The sequence below is a fragment of the Alligator mississippiensis genome, chromosome 10, assembly GCF_030867095.1.
Source record: "Alligator mississippiensis isolate rAllMis1 chromosome 10, rAllMis1, whole genome shotgun sequence".
NCBI classification, from domain to species: Eukaryota; Metazoa; Chordata; order Crocodylia; family Alligatoridae; genus Alligator; species Alligator mississippiensis.
The window spans coordinates 68,480,607-68,501,931 of NC_081833.1; the positions used below are offsets into that span (position 1 = coordinate 68,480,607).

Below are 21,325 nucleotides of genomic sequence, written 5' to 3' on the forward strand. Positions count from 1 at the left end.
TTCCTAAGAGCTGCAGGCAAGCTCTTCTGAAAATACTAAGATAATGAACTTGAACCTGAGCTTTCTCCATCAAAGAAATCATTACAGACAATGTGTTTTAGCTTTTGGCTTTATTCGGTTTAAATTTGCATTATTTTTTCTATGAAAAGAAGAAAGTGCATCTTTAAGATGATGTGTTTGTTAAATCAATATATATGTATATATATGTTGGTATTGCTAAGGAATTGCCTTTCTGCTTTCAAATTGCTATACAAAATACCTTAGTAGACATAATGTCAAAATGGAAATAATCAAAGTGTATTTAAGACTCACTTAAAAAAATCCATTTCAAAAGTAGGAATGTGTTTTTCAGGCATTTTAAGACCATAAATTGAAACACAAGTATTTAAATTATTTTTCAAAGCCGTTCAAAACTGTAGTGTATTTATGTAGCCATACAGTGAACCTTTTTTGTCATCCTTTGCATTTAAGTTTTCTAGCAGTTCTGTATTTTAAGAGACTCCAGTGCCCCATAAAAAGCAAATACTTGAATTTTCAGTTTCTAGGTACTGAATATTTTCCCTTCTGCTGGCTTTGTTTTCATAATGGTAATTTATATATAAAAAAATAAAGAAAGGGAGAAACCAAAAAAAGGAATGAAGAACTTTGGAAAGAAGTCATTGAAAAAGCTCTTTCAAATCTGATAGGATACATTCTAAGGTTAAAACAAATACATCACCACAATGGGAACAAGAAGGAAAATGAAGCTTGGGCTTCAACCAAGATGGTGACACTTTGAACCAGCTATTCTTTTTTTGCTAGCTGAAGGTGTTTAACTATAGCACTGTTAATTGTATTTCGTTAGGAACAGGGTGCAGAAGAAAAATGTTTGCAGTAAGAAAAAGGCTGAGAAAAAGGATGATTTTCGAACCTTAGTAATCAACAACCACAGGGGCTCCCAGACACCATTTGCCAGTGCTAAACCCTGAATTTGGCTTTGCCAAAGGGAAACTCATCTCACCACCCTTCAAAGCCACTTTCTTAAAACCCCAGCTTCAGGGATCAGTGATCTTGAAGCTGTGGCCTAAGAGTAAATGTTTTTACCTGGAAGAACCAGGAAAAAAACCAAAAACAAAAAAACTAGATTTGTAATACTGGTAATGATGATATCCAGGACACTTGTACTCCTGCGAAGTTTTTATATTTTGTTAATTTATTTTCTTTCATTTTAGACTAACTACAAAGTACTCAGGCACATGCACTGAGCATCCGGCCAGATATTTGCATACCAAAATGCAGTACCCTTAACATGCATCTTTTACTAAGCAACTGTCTATACTCAGGGATTACTTCCCACGCACAGCCTGTACCTCAGAGTATTGTCGCACATTAAACTTAGCACATGTAACATATTTAGTTCATTTTAAGAGTAAAAGTGACTTAGAAAGCTTTCTGGACAGTCGCACATTAATACGTAATATGATTTGAATGTAGAACATAGCACTCCACTGGAGTTGAGCTGGTTCTGGTACAGTCCCAGAGCTGAGATCAGTTCACACCTCTGGTGTGCAGCGCAGGCTGGGGGGTGTGACACTGATGTGGCATGGGAATGCCCCCGCACCGTACAGACTTACTGGCATGGCATAAGAGCCTCCTAACGGCACATGCGCTTCACTGCTTGAGCGCTTGGGCACTAGCGTGGTAAGTGCAGTTAGCGCATGCTAAGTGTAACGTGTACCAATAATGTCAGTTTTCTGTTCTCTTTGTAAAGGCCAGGTGATTCAGGCCTTGTGGCCTGTCCTGAAAGTTGACAGGCCCAGTCTGGCATCAGGTCAGGGATGGGAGGCTATTCTAGAATACCCTGTCCATTGACTCCACTCCATTATGGACTGGTCCCAAGCCATTTAAAGGCTTTATACATTGAAACCAACACCTACAAAATAACCATTGTAACCATATTAACAAAGGCAGATGAGCCTGGATGGATGTTTCACTGCTTGCTGCATGCTGCAGGAATCCCTGGCAGGGACTCTCACAGCATATTGTCTCGCTGCTGACTTGAGACGCGACATCCAGGACCGTTGTCTCACAGAATCAGGCCCCTGAAGCTCCAGGAGTGATGGGGGCCTGACCTTCCAAGACAACTGCCCTAGCAACTTCTGTAGATGTCAGCTGAGCAAATCCCCTCCAAAGATCATGTTTTTTTATAGCCTTGGTAACTACTGCCGTTGCTGTAATTCAGCACCAGCCAGCCAGGATGTACATTTTGGGCTGAGCTTTTTCCAGCATCCCAGTCAACATCAAAACTCTTGCATTGACCTCTTCAAGAGGTGCAGCTAGTTTGACTCAAATTCACAAAATACACAGAAATCTCCCCATAAAAAAGTATGTGTCTTGATTTAGAAGTTGAATGGAGAAGGCCAATAATATTCAAACTGTGCACCACTCCGTATAGTCCAACGTACACACACACACACACACAACATCTATGGTATTTGTTTATTCTGATTGATGAGGTCTCTTTTCACACTATAGGAGAAGAAAAATAAATATGCAAAATACTTGTAGACTTTTAATGGAGTTACTAGCTCAGTGCTTCTCCACAGAAACTGACCTTGAAATTGCTTTTTATACACAAGTCAAAATATGCAAATTGAGAACTCCAAGTGGCAGCTCCGAACCTGTATATATTTTGTTGAAGTTCTTAGAAAGGCCTGGGAAATGTTACATTTTAGAAAGGCCATTCATCAACTTCTAAATCAGTGGGATGTAGAATGTAGAGCTGTGACCAACATGGAGGGTTATGATTTGGTTCCCTGAAGTTTTGGCTCAAGGAGACCCAAAAACGTGACGTGAAATTCAGTGAAAGCACCAAGTTTCATTTGGTTTTGCTGAGAAACCCTCTGGGACTTGCTAATAATATTTGTGAACCTATTGCTGAGCTTGCACATCACTTCACTTTTGTAACAAAACCAGAAACTGGGCAAGTTTCCAGCAGCTTCTTTTTGATTAACGTTATTTGCCCAGTTTTGCTTAGTAGCATTGGCTTTGCTACCAGGCCAGGAGGTTTCTGGGTTGACTGGTATGAGTAGAACTAGCAGAATGTAGAGTCCTTTACTGGTTTGGCAGATGTCACTTGTTTCTTTTAAAAATGAATGAATGAATATCTAGTTGCCACTCTCATCTTCCATCAGCAGCAGCATCACTATCATAAATAGATCTGGGACATACTCAAATATTTGTATTGACTGCATTTAAATGCCAAGTGCTGGAAGAAACATTTTCATCCCATATCCTGCTGCTTGATTTTTTTGTTCTTCCAACCCAAAGCAGAAACTCCCTGTTTTTCTAAAGTGTGTCTTAGTTCTCTTCTTAAGCTGAACGTATTTTCAATAGATGCATCCTATTCTTCTCCTTATCCTCTGCCCTTGTTATAATGAGAAAGAGTCAGTACCATGAATTTCAGTGAAGTTTATGATTAGGCCATGAGTACTGCCACCACCACAGCTAGCACAAAGCCCTCTTCTGGCAGCATTCTTGCAGATAGATAAACAAGCAAATATACTGAGCTGGTGGATGGATAAATAGGAAATAACTTGCTTCGCAGTGATATATCTATCATGGAGGTGGGGAGAAGACACAGACAAAAACATTTGGTTATGTGGTAGTACAGAGGATTAGGCACATGCTATAATTAATGCCACTAGCAGTAAAAGGACATTAGGGATGTAGTGTGTGTTGATTATTTCTTCATTTTGTTTATACTAGTTTCCTCTCCTTCGCAGCTGTATGGCTATTGCCAAAGAAAGCCCCTGAGACCGAGCTTTAGCCGCTGCTCCTCTGTAACTGCATCATTACCTCGCTCCAAACAAAGTCCTTTTTTTGTCAATAGAGGATGAAAACATTATTGGATTCAGGAGCTCATAGTAGTCCTGTATGCAGCTAGGGACAAGGAGGATAGATTTATGAAATGGACCATTTCAAATGGCATTATCTTCCCACAGTGAGGTACACCTTTCATAAATCATGGGAGAGTGCTTGGAAAATAGAGCATTTGTTATTCCTGCCATATATTGTATTTGCATCCTCTACACTAGGATATAGGGGGGAGGAGGTGGAATTCCTCAGTTTGCTTTTGTTCATTTATAGCAATTAGAGTTGTGTACGTTATGGTTAAAAAAAAGAAGACATGGAAGCCACATTTGGAAAAATGCTCAACTGTGATTTTTTAACGTAGCTTTATTTTGCTATTTATTTCAGCCTTGATTTCCTAGCGTTGGTATAAAGCCAACTATTTATTCCTTGTACGTGTGGAACATTGTAGAGCACTCTATGCCTCATTATGTTGTAGCCAGGCTAATATAGATGCTTTTGGAGTCGACTAGAAAGAGGAGTGCAAATATACTCCAAAGCTTTTTATTTTTTTTTGAGACTAGTGAGTTAATACTACTTTATGCTTTTCTGCTCTGAAGCTCAAAGCGTCTATTTTGCTACATTAATAAAATGGTCTCTGATGCCTTTTGAACTTATCTGGCATCTATATATTGTTCTGGGTGGAAAGAGGGTTCTTTTTGTGTTGTCAGTATTTCTTCTGTGTTTTCACAATCCAATATTGCAATAATTTTACCAGTGAGTTTGATGCCCCTTGGGATAAATGTAGGTCTCTATTAAACCTATAACTAGCCTGATGTGAAAAGTCAACATTTATTACACTGTATTATTTGTGTGGATGCTTTAAAAATCATTTCTTTGTTTTGTAGAGGAAAGTTTCTAGCGTGTTATAGGATAGCAACATGTCATTATTTGTAATGAGTCAAGCAGAGAAGCCTTGATTTTGGCAAATGTATTTTTGACCAGACTTGATGGAGACAGAAGGAGAATGACAATGAAGGAAAGTGGTTTGGGTTCAAAAACTGTAGAAAAAGCAGGTTTGATCTGAAAAGTGAAAGTAGGAGAGAAAGTCATAAAATGACATAACCCCTAGCAAAAGTAATGAAAGAGAATTAACTTAAAGTAATGCATTTAAATAGCAAAGCCAAGCACTCCAAAGATAGGAATTGTTAGTTTTATGTTTTCCTGTGCTGCCTCAATTCTGCCTTTCTGTATGCATTAGTATATGGCTTTTAATCCAAGTCTTGCGCACACTTTTTTTTCCCCATCAAACCTCTGTTTCACTCTGTTCACAGAATATGGATGCGCAGCGGGGCAGAATCAAGGGTGTATGGGAAACTGTTAACCTGGCAGTTCCTATATTACAAATGCCTGATTCTTCTACTGAATAACATACTTTTAGCATAGGGGTATGTGTTATATGTATATGTCTAAATATTATATTTTGTGTATTTGGCAGGCTGCCAAAATGGCAGAAGGGAAGCAGTGAGTTTTTCATCAGTGCATCACTCAGGCAGAACAGAACGGATCTACGGGTTTCCTTACAGAATTTAGCTTCTCTTCTCATTTCTCTCGGTCTCTCTCATTTCTGCAAGAACCCTTATTGGAGCTGGGATCTAGAGTAGTGAAGGGTCCAGGTGCCAATATGAAGCTCAAAATTTCATCTTCAGTGGAAAGTTTAAAAAAAAAAATCCAATCAAGATCAAACCTGCAATTTATTCCTGAAATTTCTGCAGGCACTGTTATTTTAGATGTTATAAGCCCTGCCTTTCAGGACCTCATTTGAAAGGAATATAAATCGTTGAACTTTAGTTTTCTTAGGCTAGGGACAAACATTACACATAAACAGGTTTAAGTGATCCGAAACTGGTTTAAACCTGTAGGACAGATGTTCAGTGCACATAAACCAGTTCATGGGCGACTGGTTCCTCCCAAGTTGGGGGGGGGGGGGCACCAGCGCTGATGGAGGAATCCCCCAGCAGCTGATCGCCGAGCCAGCAGCAAAATCGGAAGTGCATTTCCACCAGCACTTCCAGTTTTGTGGCTGGCGCTTCCAGGAGGTGCACGGCCGATCTCAGGGGGTGCATATGCACCCGCATGCAACCCCTACACATCACCAATGAACCAGTTTGAAAGTGACTGAAACTGGTTTGAGATAAACCTGGTTGAATGTAGTATTGGACTTAACTGATTTGGGTCAAACCGGTTTATTCAATGTCTGTTCCAGACCTTGCTGTCCTAGGCTCTGGTTCCGTATATAAGTATCTGGACCCTGAATGTGTGGGTTGTCATAGGAAATACTAAACCCATACAAGATTCATATGGGCTTGTTGCCTCAGTGGAATGAAATGTGTATTGGTGATACCTGTGTTGCCCTGAAAAAGAACTGCTATGCAAGGGTGCAAGCTTTATCTGCTACCTCTTGAGCTGAGGCCCTTGCATTGATGCAGTTTGGTGTACTGCTCACACATTCACAGAGCAGTACCACTGTGATGTGCTGGTGATGGTGAGAGGAGATATAAATCATTTATCAACACACATCATTTCAAAGAAGTATTAAAACTCTAAAGGGCACATAATGCTCTAACAGATAGCACCATGTTTTCTTCTGAGTCAGGAGGAGGTGGTCTTGCTCCAAAAAGTTTTGATCTGGGCCATAAAACATGAGGAGTGTGTAAAGCAGCTTGTTGAAAATAGCAGCAACTTCCTGTGGAAAATAAGAAGATCTGTTTTCTGCAAATATTTTTTAAGGCTTGATTCGCAACAATATTGTTTATATCACTGTGACAAAATAATTGCTTTTTGAGTTGAACTGTGATTTTTTTTTTTTTTTATGTCTTGCATAGTGGCATACAGGATGGATAAAAATGTCTCTCCGATATGCAGGGAGAAGTATCACCACCCTATTTTCAGATGCACGTGCACACACAGAGATGCAGTGCAGTATATTTATCTTTTTCCATGCGTTGGCTCTCTGAGCGTGTCGTTCAGTGCCTGTTTTGTCTATACGCTAGTATTGGGCGGTGCAGTTCTTTACCTGTATTCTAGCTAAGGAATTTCCCATATGATGTTTCACTTCAACACCCAGTTACTGCAGGCTAGTTGGCGTTTTAGACTACCCTGGTACATTAGTAGCACTGTTTGCATGTTTTAAGACTTGAATATTTTAAGCCGTTGGGTAAAGCTAGGCTTCATTACAAGCGTTTATAACAAAATTGTCAGGGAGCTGTGGTGGATCTGATTTACATGAGTAAGCAACAACTATAGGCAAATGATCTAGCCACATACAGAATTAATTACAATTCAGGATTGATGAACTTTTATGATGTAGTTAATTTTTAAAAGATGCTGTGTATGGTTTATTGAAATTAAAAAAAAGAAAACGATAGCTTTCTGCCCCTACTCTCATAAAACCCTGTCCTGCATTTAATACTGACCTAATTTAGCTCAAAGATGCAGTCTCTCTCCTCTAAAGCTCAGTTGTGTAAAGGCCAAGTCAAGGTCTCAGTACACTTCTTTTCAAGTAAACTCACAGTGTGCCCGGATGGACAGCCAGGAGGTGTTAGTTCATGCCAGTGTAGGAGCTTATGCTCTGCTCTTTTGTCCTTGAATGCTCTTAAAATCATTTCTTAGGCAATGTGGCTTAAATGCTGTGCCTGGTTACTAAATGCCAGCTTATTAAGTGTTATGAATGAATAGTGATTTAAACACAATGCAATGTCAAGCATGGGCTCTCAAACATTCTTATGGTGCCAATCACATCGTGTGCGAGGTGTCTCATGGATCACTGCCCTTCCTAATTATCATTGCACAGAGTCTCTCACCTTCCCATTCCAAATTTATCCAAATTACTTCCATTCCTGGTCACACAATAATCCTGTGCCAAATGCAGCAATTACTTAAATGGGAAAGTAACATGATGAAAACATATAGAGGTAGTTAGCTGTGTTAGTCTGAAGTTGGGTAAAATGCAGGGCAGCGTGGCACCTTAGGCTAACATATAGGGTAGTATTTTCCAGGGCATTTGGCATTGGTTTTATTCTTCCTCCACTGAAGTCAAATGTAAACTGCCACTTAATTCAGTAGGAATACAGCTTGGCCAGTGCCAAGAACATTTGAAAATAACACATGAAATCTGTTTGTCTCTCATGTCACAAGTGCTTTCTCCCATCTACAAACCCTTCCAAGTTCACAAGCCATAACTTTGGAAACGTCTTTTTATCATTAGAACCCCATCAGGAGGCAGGAATATCTTTTTTTTTCTGCCTCTGAGAGAGTGCATATGTTTGGTCTGTGGTGTTTTTTTTTCTTTATAATTCTTTCTTTTTGCCCAGTTCACAGCACTGACCGTATAGGTCTGGGACAGACCTTGCATAAACCAGTTTGGCACAAATCAGTTAAGTCTGACACTACATTCAGCCAGGTTTATCTTAAACCAGTTTAAGCTATTTTGAAACTGGTTTCTGTGCATTATGCTTCTGTTCTGTTACAGATTTAAACCAGTTTCTGAGCACTTTAAACTGGTTTATGTGTAATGTCTGTCCCTAGCCATAGACGCTGATAAAGCTGCCTTTTTCTTGCCGCAGGAATTATTGGGAATTAAGGCCTTGAAATTTGCCTTAATTTGGGTATCTTAGACTAAACTAAGGCAACACATACTCTTGGTTCCATTAGTGTAAGTCTGAGGTTATAGTACTGAATCAAACTTGAGATGCCTTTGGGCCTTGTTACACCTTATGCTGCAAGCCACAAACATGTTGATCGGTGCTAGTGCTATTTTGGAGTTTGGATCAGTCACACCCTTAGTCTAGAAACCTTCTCTGACTGTCCCCCACCTGCACAGCTGTGACTTTCCACTAGAGGCCTGGTGAGCAGGGTCCAGACTAGGAGCTGTGGCTGTGAGTTGCCACTGGAGGGCTGGTGAATCAGGACAGGCTTCTATCCCTGCTCTATGGGCAGAGGTGTGAGAGATCCTGGGACACTGGAGGATTTCAAGCTGGGCAGTATATCTGTGGGGAGTGGCTGCACCTTAATAGAATAGGATTTGGGTAGCGCGGCTCAGAGAGAATCCTGCCCCGGAGTGGTGTAGCTTTGAACTGTATAACGAATTCTGCATAAACCACTTTACGGTGTTAATGTGTGGACAGTCCAGAGGTTAAGAGCTCCACGAGCCACCCAAAATGACAAGGCCCTTTTACTGTCCTCCCAACTCAAAGAAGAACATATAAAAGCATTGTTAAAATAATCCTTGTAAATGATCTGACCAAATGTCAATCTTCCATTAAAAATAGATTAAAAACTAAAATAAACCAAAGGAGGGGAAAGAAGACCCAGTGAAATAAGAAATCAGGATACCACCACTGGAGTCCTACAAATGAGTTTGCTAAATGTTGTATTTTTCTCTTCTAGATTTTAACTTCCTGTCTGTGCCTGTAGCGATAGAGATAGAAACACTGTCATTAGCTTCAAAACCTTAAGAAAAACCTCCTAGCTGCATTTGTTATTTTCCCCTATAGCTACATTTCTGCATCTATTACAGGACAGGTGCATTGAGGATTTTGAATATTAACTAGGATGAGAGAGTGAGATGGTGTTCCCTTTTCTTTCATTTTGGAGAGTCCTGTTGAGATTTCATTGAACACAGCTGCTCCGACTGGATGCTTGCATAAAGAATGTTAATTTTTATGCTTGAATAAAGAAATCTTGGGCTTCCTGGATGAAGTAGCTTTTAATGGGTTTTAAAAATTGAACCCTAGTAGTGCAGGAGTGCTGGACTGTACTGGGGCCAGAAACCATAGACTGTGATCAGATAACCTGTTATCGTAACAAAGCCAGTGGATAATGCTTTATAATAAAGTAATTGGTCTGCCCCATCACTTAGCCTCTTAAGTATTACAGAGAATAATGTTGCACCTAACTGCTATTTGTAACAATTTTTACTTCCTCGAGGGGCTAAACTGAAAACCCAATTTCAGATCTATAGAAGCTAAATATGTATGTATACGCTGTTCCCCAAAATGAAGCGTTGGCTGCTATTCACAGGCATCTGGGGCATTGTTCTCTGACAAGGTTCAGGTTGATTTACCTTGCAGTGGGTATATAATTATGTCATTGACAAAACACTAGCAATTAAATCATTTTTTTTTCTTAGGTTACTGTATTGTGACCAAGGACAGACAAGCTGCAAGAAGTCAAAGGGAATGTGCCATTCTCTAGCACTCGACAGAGAAGAATATGTCATCCTTTAGACGCTTGGTTTTCATGTTTTTCAGGCCAGCTTCAGGGCAATGGTTTCACTCTTTAAAATTACTCCTTTTCTAAGTAAGATGATTTTAGTCTGTATCTTCCTGTTTGCCTGTAATCAGTTTGTCTCCAGTGTAGTTTTTCCGTACCAAAACCCTAACATAGGTGTACCTATATACACATGAGTATGCAAATGTAGACATATATGCATGCATATTAATAGCTATACCATAAACATGCATATGGACGTGGGACATAATGCTTGTGTGCTACTCATTGCATGATATTCTGTGGGCTAAAATCAATTTTTACAATGCTATTTTCAGTAATGTATTTGTGCTTTTATGAAAGAGTTGGTACCGGGATCTTCAATACTTTTTTTTTTTTTTGCTCTTTGGTTATGAGCATGTTAGTAGTTTAGCTTAGCCTAATTATTGCTTTTGACTCACTGCAACACATAATGTTGCATGTCATGCTGTACTACTTTTAATTTCACAGCTGAACACATTTCTATTGTTTTAATCCCCCTCTTGAAGTCTCATCTTTACTCCATCTGGAGGACACGCAAGGTGTATGGCTCCTTCGTGAGGTAGCACTAGTCATACTTCTGGATCACCCTTTGGGGAATACGAGTAGAACAGTACCAACCACGTATTTTCCCCTTCAGGGACTGACTGCATCACTTTTATGGGACACATTGTCTCTATCAGACTGGGACTAGTGTTCCTGGTCTGCTCTTGAACACTGGTATATCATTCATACATGTGATGTTGTAGGCCCATGGCCTCTTTCTGCGGAAGCCGTTCCTAAAGAAGAGCCACAGCAAAGACTGCAAGGAATGGTGGAGAATCCAATATCTTATTGTAAAGAGAAACAGGCACCTCACAAGGATATAAGTACGATTTTGCGTGGGGGAATGCATGTGCCGGCATGTACGTGTCAAGGTGGACCACGCTGAAAAGAGACAATCTTTTCTCTCCCCAAACTTCTGCTTATTACTGTAGTCTTCATGTTTGATCAGGCAGCTGTTCCCAAAAATGTGTTGTGCATTTATCCAACCTATATTAATATAAAATATTCCCTTTGTCTTGTTTGGAAAACCCTCAAGCCCATACGTAATAAATTGTCCAATTTTCAAGGCCTACCGCAAACCCAGTGCGTGTTCGGAGTGACACTACTGAAAGTTTTGCAGCTTTCCTCTTAAGCCCATGTACAAGCATTTCAGTGATCAGACATCCTGATCCAAACAAAATGTATTTCAGGGAGTAGCAAAAGTTTGTGGTATGTGATTGCTTAACCAAATACCTCACCCTAATCCGGTTCAGCCTCTTCATACGCTCAGACTAAGATGAGGCTACTCTGACAGATTTGATATCAACAGTCTCAGAATCAGATTTCAACATTTTTAACTTGACTCCTCATGGCAAGATTTTCCCTTTCTTTGTCAAACATCATTGAAGAGATAGGCATGTATGTTTATAGAAGCAGTTTATCTTTGACTCTGGAGATCCAACCAAGTTTTATGCACACTACCATTGGCAGCTGTAGGTCAAAATTTTAATTGGGGCATAGTAACCCTCCTCAGCTAGATGTGCGCTCATTAACTAAGGGCTCTTTTAAATGTGCCCCTGAGGCCTATGCTGTGACTGCTGGGCTGTTCAGCGAGATGTGGATGCCCTTTCTGAAGTTCGTTTGCTCTGGCTTTGGAATTACCCCACTGTAATAGTGTTAACATGATCTGGGAACTGGAGCAAGTAAACCTCCTGGGTGTGTAATTTCTGTTGTGCTGTTTCTGCGCTATGCTGGCTTTAATTTTTCATTTTCCTGAGCGGGGCACTGGATCATCATGAACAGTCACTTGACAATATACATATTAAGAAACAACTATGGACTAACTTTTTGTACAGAAAATCATGTCACGTCCAAACAGAAATGCTAAATCCTACACATCTCCATAATTCGTATTGTAACCAACTTCCTTTGTAAAAACTTATCTTTTCACATACCTTTATCTTCAGCTGGCGTGGAGTTTTGGGGTCTTGTTATTTTGTCAGTTGAGTTTGTCTTATGGTTTTGTGATCACTGCAGAGAGGGGGGGATTTCTGCTTTCTTACTTGCTTCTGGCCTGATTCCATGTCCCCTACTCATATTCACTGGTACCATACTCCACAATTAATCCTATTGGTCTCAGTGAGGCTAATCTTCATGGTGCAATTTTCTGTGAACAGGAATGGCACTCCTTAGACCAGGGTTTTCAACCTTTTTTAATAAGTGTACCTCTGGCAGCTGGACGCAGAGTGGGGGGGGGGGTAGCGCGCGATCGGATGTTGAGTGGTGGCAGCACGGGGTGGTAGGTGGCAGCGGCCACTGCATGCAAGCCCCCTCTCCTCCTGTGTCCAGCCAGCCAGGCAGCCCCTGTGCAGCCCACAGAGGGGCGCCACTGCCCTCATTCCTCCCCCAGCCTTGCTCCTGGGAGGTGGCGGCATGAGGTGGTGGTTGGCAGCACTCTGTCCCTACTTGCCCACATGTACCCCCTAGGGCTTTCCCAAGTACCCCCGGGGGGTATGTGTACCCCCCGGTTGACAACCCCTGCCTTAGACTATAGTGATGACTCTGGTGGAGATGACTAAAATTTAGGCTTATATTTAGATATACTCCACAATGTAAGAAGGAAGCCTGTGACGCATGTGAACTTATATATGTGTGGGCATTGAAGTGTGCTGCCAATGTTTAATAGGACAGTGGCAACAGGTTTGGAAAGCAAACGGGCAATTCCTGTTTTATTTGGTAACAGAAATGTTCTACAATTTCCCTTTATGTGGTACTCATGTAGTTTATAAAATTCTTGGATTTCAAGCATGACTCTCTGAGGTCACAAGAAAAATCGGTGACACCACTAGTGATTTTGTGGTGGTAAGCACAGTCTAGAATATAGGACGTCTACCCTGAACTTGTCATTTCCCAGAGACTTGGGTTTGGTAGGGAGAGAAAAGAGGTTGTCACAGCTCTTTGTGGGTAGGGCAGGAGAAACCGGTGTTTTGTCTGTGAAAATGATGGCACCCAAAAGCTGTACACCTTTAATCTTGTATCTTCTTTCCCGGACAGCTGCTGTAATTCATAACACAGTCACGTTACTCAGGAATGTTGCTTTAGAAAGATTCTATCTCTGAGAGCTTAAGTCGAGGGATTTTCAAACACTCGCCTGATTTATGTATGTGAACGTGTAGCTCATAAAAGGACTTTATTTTACAACTTCTTCAGAAATGTAGGGCAGATACTTGCCCAATAATTATAACTCATTTCCTATTCTTTGTCTCTTATTCTGTGCACCATCATTTATGCATGTAGGTGGAATTCTCATCATTTTATCAATTTGCAAAAAAAAATCTCATACTGAGGAAGATGACTAATGCTTCCACCTTTTGCTTTAGTTTGTTCCACCGCTCTGTTGTCTTCATTGTCACTATGGCAGCAGATTTGATTTCGGTTCTCAAAGCTCTTTCTTTCGTTTCACTTCATACACTTGTATATCTTCTCACTGTTGTGGGAACGTCTTTTGTTCAAATAGAGTCAGTATTTCAATTCATTAAGAAAACACCACTTCTAGAATCCAGATGTTTTCATCCCTTAAATACTTACCTTCTTTAAACTGAAACATCATTTGGCCTTTTTTTTTTTTTCCAGTCCATCATGACTGAGTCATTATAGGAGTAAAATAGTGTGTTGTCTTTTTTCAGGCTGGGACTAGCTGACTTAAAAAGCAGCTGTGGTTGAATGTTGAGGTTTTGATTCTTTATTGAAATGGTCCTTTTAATGTCATCTTTAATTTAATCAAATAATGTCATCAAAATAACATTTACTCTATTACTGCAAATTCACTGCATTATTAACTAGTGTAACTAGACAAAAAAAGATGGTATAAACCCCCATGGAAATATATACTTACAGTAAAAAATGATACAGTTCATAGAGGCTCTATATTTAATTTGCAGTTTCAAAGCACTCTCTATGGAAAGATTTTATGGTTCTGAAATAATTTAAAAAACACTGTAGTAGAACCTATAGTAGGTCCCCCCAGTTGCTCCTGCTTTTGTAAGTTAGGATTCCTTTGCACAGTTTTAAAGTAAACTTAAAATACGTGTAAAAGAACCACAGTAAGAACAGTAAATCTCCTGGTCGTCATTCTTTAACCGGGAAGAATCCTGAAACTTCTAAAATTGGGTGCATATTTTTTATTTCAAGAGTTCAAAGTCTACAGACTTGCCTTTCCTTTTAATTTGCTACCTTTCTATTAGCTATCTAAGAAGACACATTCAATTTGATGGCCCTAGATTAATTTAGATGTAAATCTTTGACCATATTTTTAAATGGTAGACATATAAGTTTTTGTGGGCTCTCATGACAACCTGAGTTCCCATTAACATCAATATTCCTCCTTCTTGGTGTTCTCATCATCAACTTATGACAGTTTTCATTCTTTAGAAGCGCAATAATTAGATATAGAAAAACTCTATTAGTTCATCTAAATATGCTTCTGCCAATGCAAAATTGTTCCATTCCATGTGCTTTTTGTTAGTCTTGTCCAGGAATAAATGCTGAAAATGGCATTTTCACCATTTTCATTGGAAAATTATTCCTTGCTCTCTCAGGGTTCTTGGCTTTTTTTTGATCAGGTTATATCTCTATCAAGCTGACTGTCAGTTAATAAAATGGAGCTCCACACACAAGAAGTGTGATCCCTATCCTTTAGTAAGGAAAGGTGAATTGTGTGGGCAGAAATAAGAACCAACACGAAAACAGGCCAAATATCTGTAGAAGACCTTATCACAGAAGATTTTCAGTCTTGTTGTGCAAACCGCTTTGGGAAATCATCCTGATGGGTTTCCATTAAAATTAAATCCCAGAAACGCAAATCTGAGCTTGTCTTTGTACCCGAGTAATGTTTATTTCCTACTTATCATGATTTTGATGGTTATAAATTAAATTTAAGGAAGTCATGATGGGATGGGTGCAAATCGGACATTGCAGAAACATCTCAGAAGGTGTGACAAATCCCACTAACTGGTACGTGATGACTCTACTAGTGCTTTTATTCTTCACAGAATTAGTTTAATGAAAGCATCAGCTATTTGTTTAAGACTGTTGCTGAGAAAGAGGCACGGACTGATCCATCAGTCTGAGGCATCAGAACATACAGAGAGGAGATTGCAGGACTAGGTTCTCTCTAAGGATACCCTGAACACACAGTTCAAGGTACTGTTAGTTTAGGATTACATTGTTCTTAATTTCCAGCTTAGCTCATACGGAAAATGTATGGACACAGAAAACATATAGAGAAGACTCTACAGTGCCCAATATTCAAAATGGAAAGCATTTTTCAGCTCTAAACCAACACTTGGAATTACACCAGGAAACAAATTAGGCAAGTCTCTACGGCCCTGATGCATACACGCTATATTTGAAATACCAGTTAGCAGTAAGGCAAGTGACATTTCCATGTGGTTTGTAAGGCAGCTTCATTTAAAGTACACTTGAGAAATTCACTATCAAGATGTATGAGCAAGAGCAGCAATGCCCTCATCTCAAGGAAAAGATAGCAACTTTTTACTAAGCTGTGGTTGCTTGGGGGAGTCTATGAATTCTGGCTGAAGGTAGGAGATAAGTGAATCATGGAGCGTCGGTGTATGTAGAATATAGCGTGTATGATCTGTGCTGCCCCTTGACCTTAAAAATGATCTATTCACATTGTAGCCCTTGGGAAAGATTAGAGGCCCCAGCCAGAGGAAGTGTCTAAACTCTGTCTAGGTGCGGGGAAATTTCAGAGTATGGAGGTCCAGTGGATGGGAATCAAACATAGCAGCTTGCTGAGCATCCATTTAGGTCAGAGGTGGGTAGTTCTTTGGGCTGGAGGGCCACTTAACAAGTTTTGGTGAGCTGTTGAAGGCCACACGCATGCAAGCACACACATGCATGCGCTCCCTGGCTCTGACCCCCACAGCCCACCTGAAACTGCTGGCACCTGCTGGCTGCATCCACAGCTGGGGGGTGGGAGAGGGAACCAGGCTGCGAGCCTCCACGCTGCACCATCAGGGCTCCTGGCATGTCCACACCACCCCCCTGCAGCTCCCAAGAGCCCTGATGGTGGGACAGAGTGGAGTGGCATGCAGGCACATAGCCAGGTTTCATCCCTTGCGGTCAGGGACTGGGCAAGCCATGCCCGGACCCTGGCAGCTGCTGGGCAGAAGCAGTCCTGCCTGCCTGACACTGCATGGCGGCCAGAGCTGGAGCCGCCAGAGTCTGAGTGAGGCTCACCTAGGACCTGCCCAGCACCTCGCAGCAGGCCATGGCCAAGCCACACTCAGACCCCAGCCTCTGCTAGCACTGCGCGGTGCCAGGTGAGCGGACAGGGCTGCTTCTGCCCAGCATCCTCCACAGTGCCTGGGAAATGCAGTTTGGCTCCACCACCCAGGGCAAGCCAGGTTGCATCTCCCAGGCCACCATGCAGTGGCAGGCAGGCTGGTGGATCTGCTTCCGCCAGCATCCCTGGTGGCGCCAGCAGGGCCAGAGCTGCCAACTGCCAGCACAGGCAGGAACCCGAGCATGGCTCATCCAGGACCTGCTGTGCAGTGCTACTACCTCTGCCACTCACCCACCACCCAGATAAAATCAATTGGCGGGCCAGATATGGTCCATGGGCCATATTTTGCCCACTCCTGATTTACATGGAGCTCTACCAGGGCTGCAATTCAGGGATAATAGGGAAAAAAATCAGTCTTGGCCACATCTGCAGTATGGATAGCTACCATCTTTCTTCCTTCTGCCTCTGCTTTGCCCATGGATATACTTTGCTTTATATATAAAAATATCACAACCATTATTGTTTTCACAAAAATGCATATATCAATATTTCCAAGGCTATCTTTGGCAAAGGGAAACTACTCGCTTGTATGTTGGGACTTAATAGAAAGTAGTATCAACACTGGATCCAGAAGGAAACCTTCAATTGATTCATGTAGGCATGCTGTGAGACAGGTAGCAATTTCCTTCAAAAAGAAGCTAACAATGGATCTAGACACTAAACTGAGCCAATATGAAATGCATGTCATATTACATCAAAAAACACTAGAATGAATGTCTGTTTTGGTGAATAATAGTGGTCATGTGTCCCCATAAGTACAAAAAATGGGTATTTTTCAGATGAAAACACATAGATTCAAGGTGTTCTTTATCAAACTTTGCCACAGCCCTCCATTCAAGTGTGCTGAGAGCTGAGAAACAGCATAAATGTACAATTTGTTTCTTACATTTTGACTGACTTCAAAGTCTGGTTTATAGAAAATCATAAGATGACTTACCCGTGAAATAGTGAAAGGTTATTATTTTTTCCCAGTAAAACAGCAGTGAAATATTTGGCTTGTACATATATTTAAAGCCATTTTGTAGCCCGGTAAAATGACTGCGTAGATGCACCTTTGCGTAAAGAGAACTGGTATATAAAATCTGCGCGTATTCTGTTGCTTTAAGGGTGAAAATCATTTTATTTCATTCCTCTGCAGTGAATTAAATGAGCTTCCCCTTACTTGTCTAATAGGAAACCACTGCCTGAAAGGGGCTACTTAACGTGCTTCAGCTTACACAGGTGCTTGATTACTGTTTTAGTGTAGGGCCTGGCCTCCCACGTCACTTTGACATATAGCGACTTTGTGACATTTGGAGGTTTCTTGATTGATTCATCCCACTGTGAGTAAGGAAACAGCCTTTATGTTTACACTATTAGCCTTTCCAAAAATGTACTGCTGTATTTTATATGAATGTTTTGGAAAGTCTCATTTATTCTCTTTTGCAGTCAGTTTTTGCCAGGGAGAGGACTCATTACGTCTTTCTCTGTTCCATTCTCAGAATCTGCCTTGTGCATGCGGGGGGTGGAAAAAATTACACACAGCTTTTTAAATCTTTTTGTGTTTTATCACTTCCGGATTTATATCGACTGATATATTTAATCACTCTAAAGTTATATTTAATCAATCAAAATGTATGATTTTTTTTTTTTGCAGTATTTTACAGTGCTTTCAAACCCTCCAAATAAGTCGTCTCAGCGAAAATATTTAGAAGAGTAGAAAGCTGGTGTTAACATTACCAGAAAGGGAACATAGACAACCAGGGACTTAACAGTGTAGCTGTGATTAGTATATGAGGACAAATACACTAGAAATTGTGTTGAAGCAGCAGGTGCAATAAAAAAAAAACTCACTGTGAAGGAATGACCCCAACCTTTCTACAGAGCTTGCCTAAGCAAAGGAAGTCACTTCTTTATTTAACTTTTTTTTTTTTTTCCAAAAAAAAAATGCAAGCTGCTTTTAAATAGGATGATGATAGCAGGTGGTCTCTCAAGCAGAAATAATTTCCAGGCTGACAAGTACACTGAGCACAGTATAACTACATGTACTTCAGGAAAACATTGTGCATGTCTGTTTAAGGATTCATTAACATGGTATAGATTAAAGGCATTGAAGGTAGCACAGATTGTTTCATTTTATTACATTCAATTGGATTGGATCTGTGCCATTTGCAAAGAGCAATATTACCTCAAAAAGAAGCCTGGCATATTTGTCCGTAATCTTCCCCTCTTGAAAAGGAACTGCGTCCTAGCATCAAAAGGTAAAGCTTTGTTTCCCTCTTCGTTAACTGGAGCAAAATGTGGCTGTACGTGTAGAGCTTGAAAGTTGGTGTGTAAAACATTTTTGCTCTGGCTACAGTCTATTTGTTTCCTATATTAAGAGACCTTCCTGTTCTTCACGTTGCCAGGGTTCAAGTTATTCGACCTGCTGACATACTGCTTGTACAGTATCCCAAAGCCCGTCCAACTTATGCTGTCACACTTGGAAGTCTCAGTACACTAGAGCGCTCCCTGACATCCACCGCGCAGACTTGTAAGGAGAAGCATGGCTCTTTTCCCGTGCACGGTACAACAAGCCAGAAAGAGGGATACTCGTGCAGGCTGCAAAAGCAGCCCCTCTCCCAGATGAAGAGAAACAGCTGCTATTAAGCGGAGGATGGTCAGACAAAGAGCTAGATTTAAATTCATATACTGTTGCTGTTTATAACATGGAATACTTCAGACATCTGTTTAAAGTCTAGCACTCTAAATGAATGGAAACATTCCAAAGGGGGGTTTATTAGGCTTTATCTGTTACATTAGTGCTTCAGATTGGAAAAAGATTGCTTATACAGGTCATAGTTTGTCAATTAAAGTCAAGACCAAAAATGAAAAAGGTGCTCTGGAAAGAGAGACAAGAGCCAATGAAAAAATAAAAAAGGACGGATACGAGGAGAGGGTGGGGAAGACTCTGGTCACTCCAGATCTCTCAAATGTCCTTCTAGTGAAGAAGCAAATTTCCACCCATTGGCTGTATCTCAATATCCCATTTAAATTAAATGATAAATGTCATCAAGTCACAGAGCTGCAACATCTCTTCGCTTTATGTTTTCTAGTTCAGTTGCAGAATCCATTTTAAATGTACTTTTATGCCATCTTTCTCAGCTCATCCCTGCTCTCTTGCAGGATACCCAGGTCACACGGGCTTGTATTTTGTGGTCACTACAAACTGTGATTCATTGGGAACGTTCAAAATAGGCTTAAGTTTAGTTAATGCCAAATTTATAACAAGGCATTTAGCAAACTGTTCTCTGGTTTCAAGTTTAGCCAACTAGAAGTGCTGGCTGCCATTTTATTAGCAGTGGAAACTCCTGATTTGATAAAAACTGACAAAAACTGCAGGTAGGGCATGAAATATTTAATTGATTCATAGGATCCTTTGAATGAAATGCACTGAAGAGTTAATTTGTGTGTGTGCGCGCGCGCGCGTGTGTGCACACGCAGTTGGGACTCAGCTGTTGTTTCCTCTGGGATTAAACAGCTGTCAGCATTGTTAATGACATCAAATTCATGCATTAAAATTCTCTCGTTCCTCTCTATATAAAATGTGGATGTGGAGAGCACTGCCACATCCCCCTTTGTGAAGGAATGAAAATCCAAGGAAAGATAACAGCACTTATTACAAAACCACAGACCGGAGCTTCTGTTGATGGAATCTCGTAATGAGTAATTAAGCTACTTTGCAGAAGTCAGCGCTGTCACGTTTGCAATTGGGTATTTCCATTCCCCTGTGGATGCAGCTGGGAAAAGACTAGTAAGGTGATAAAGGAAAGAAAAATAGAATTGTTCCAGAAATATCATCTTCATGGAGCTCAGAGGGTTCAACACAAAAGTAGCTACTAAAAATTAGCCTACAGAAATAACCTGTCTGGCATTAAAGATATTCTTTTAAAACACTCAGAGTTTATATCATCTGATAAATAGGAAACAATGAGTTATTTTTATTCTTCTATTCTCACAAGGGTATAACAATGGCGAGGATTTTTTTCTAAAACACTTCCTTTGTAAATTAAAGTTTTGAACTGTGAACATCGAGCTGCGATTTAGAAAATATGTCATGGGGACCATGCAGCCTTTTGGGTGGAAATGATCATTTTAGGGGAAAGAAGGGGATTTATCTAGATCCTTGCTGGAAAGGTCAAAACATGTGTCTTAACAGATTTATATCTTATTTTATGTCTTATACCCTAAAAACCTCAATTATTGAGAATAATTCCCAATTTTGACTAGTTTGAATGTTGTTTATCTCTTTTTATCCCCTTTTGTGTCTTTATGGAGCATTAACAGGTTAAATTGGTCATAAGTTTTTTCAAGTAGCTTTATATTTTTTGAGGAGAAAATTAAGTAGCAAACATGGTTTTTTAGCATCTTTATCCTATTTCCAAGTAGTAGTTTTTTGCGGAAATACTCGGTTTTTGTTTTATTTCTATCATCCAGTGTTACAGTAAAATCAAATTAAATTAAGCCCCAATGAAGAAATCAACTGGCTAACTAAATGAATGTATAATGAAGCAGTTTCTTCGAGTTCACTGAAGTATTCTTAAATACTTAGGAATAAAACAGTTAATTGAATAACCAGCTTCCAGATTAGATAATGAAATATGTGTATCTGATGTGTCACATCAATAAACATGTTAATTGAATAACACATGGATTCTTTTCTAAAAACATGTTGTCCCAGCTTTCAGACCATTCCTGGTAAAAGATGAACTCTTTTATTTCCTCAACGCAATTCATGGAGGATATATCTACTTTATTATCCAAACTGGGGCAGAT

At 40.3% G+C, this 21,325-nt stretch overlaps 1 protein-coding gene across 8 annotated transcripts in view; it reads left to right on the forward strand.

Moving 5' to 3' along the window:
* Positions 1–21,325, forward strand: part of WWOX (WW domain containing oxidoreductase) — a 686,397-nt gene that overhangs the window by 506,494 nt on the left and 158,578 nt on the right. The window contains exon 9 of one of the 8 annotated variants that reach the window (XM_019488209.2): positions 10,022–11,927. The exons of the other annotated variants lie outside the window; for them this stretch is intronic. Coding sequence (XP_019343754.1) covers positions 10,022–10,036 — 15 coding nt within the window. The 3' untranslated portion in view covers positions 10,037–11,927. Of the gene's footprint in view, positions 1–10,021; positions 11,928–21,325 lie in introns of those variants that run through there. 8 annotated transcript variants of the gene reach the window in all.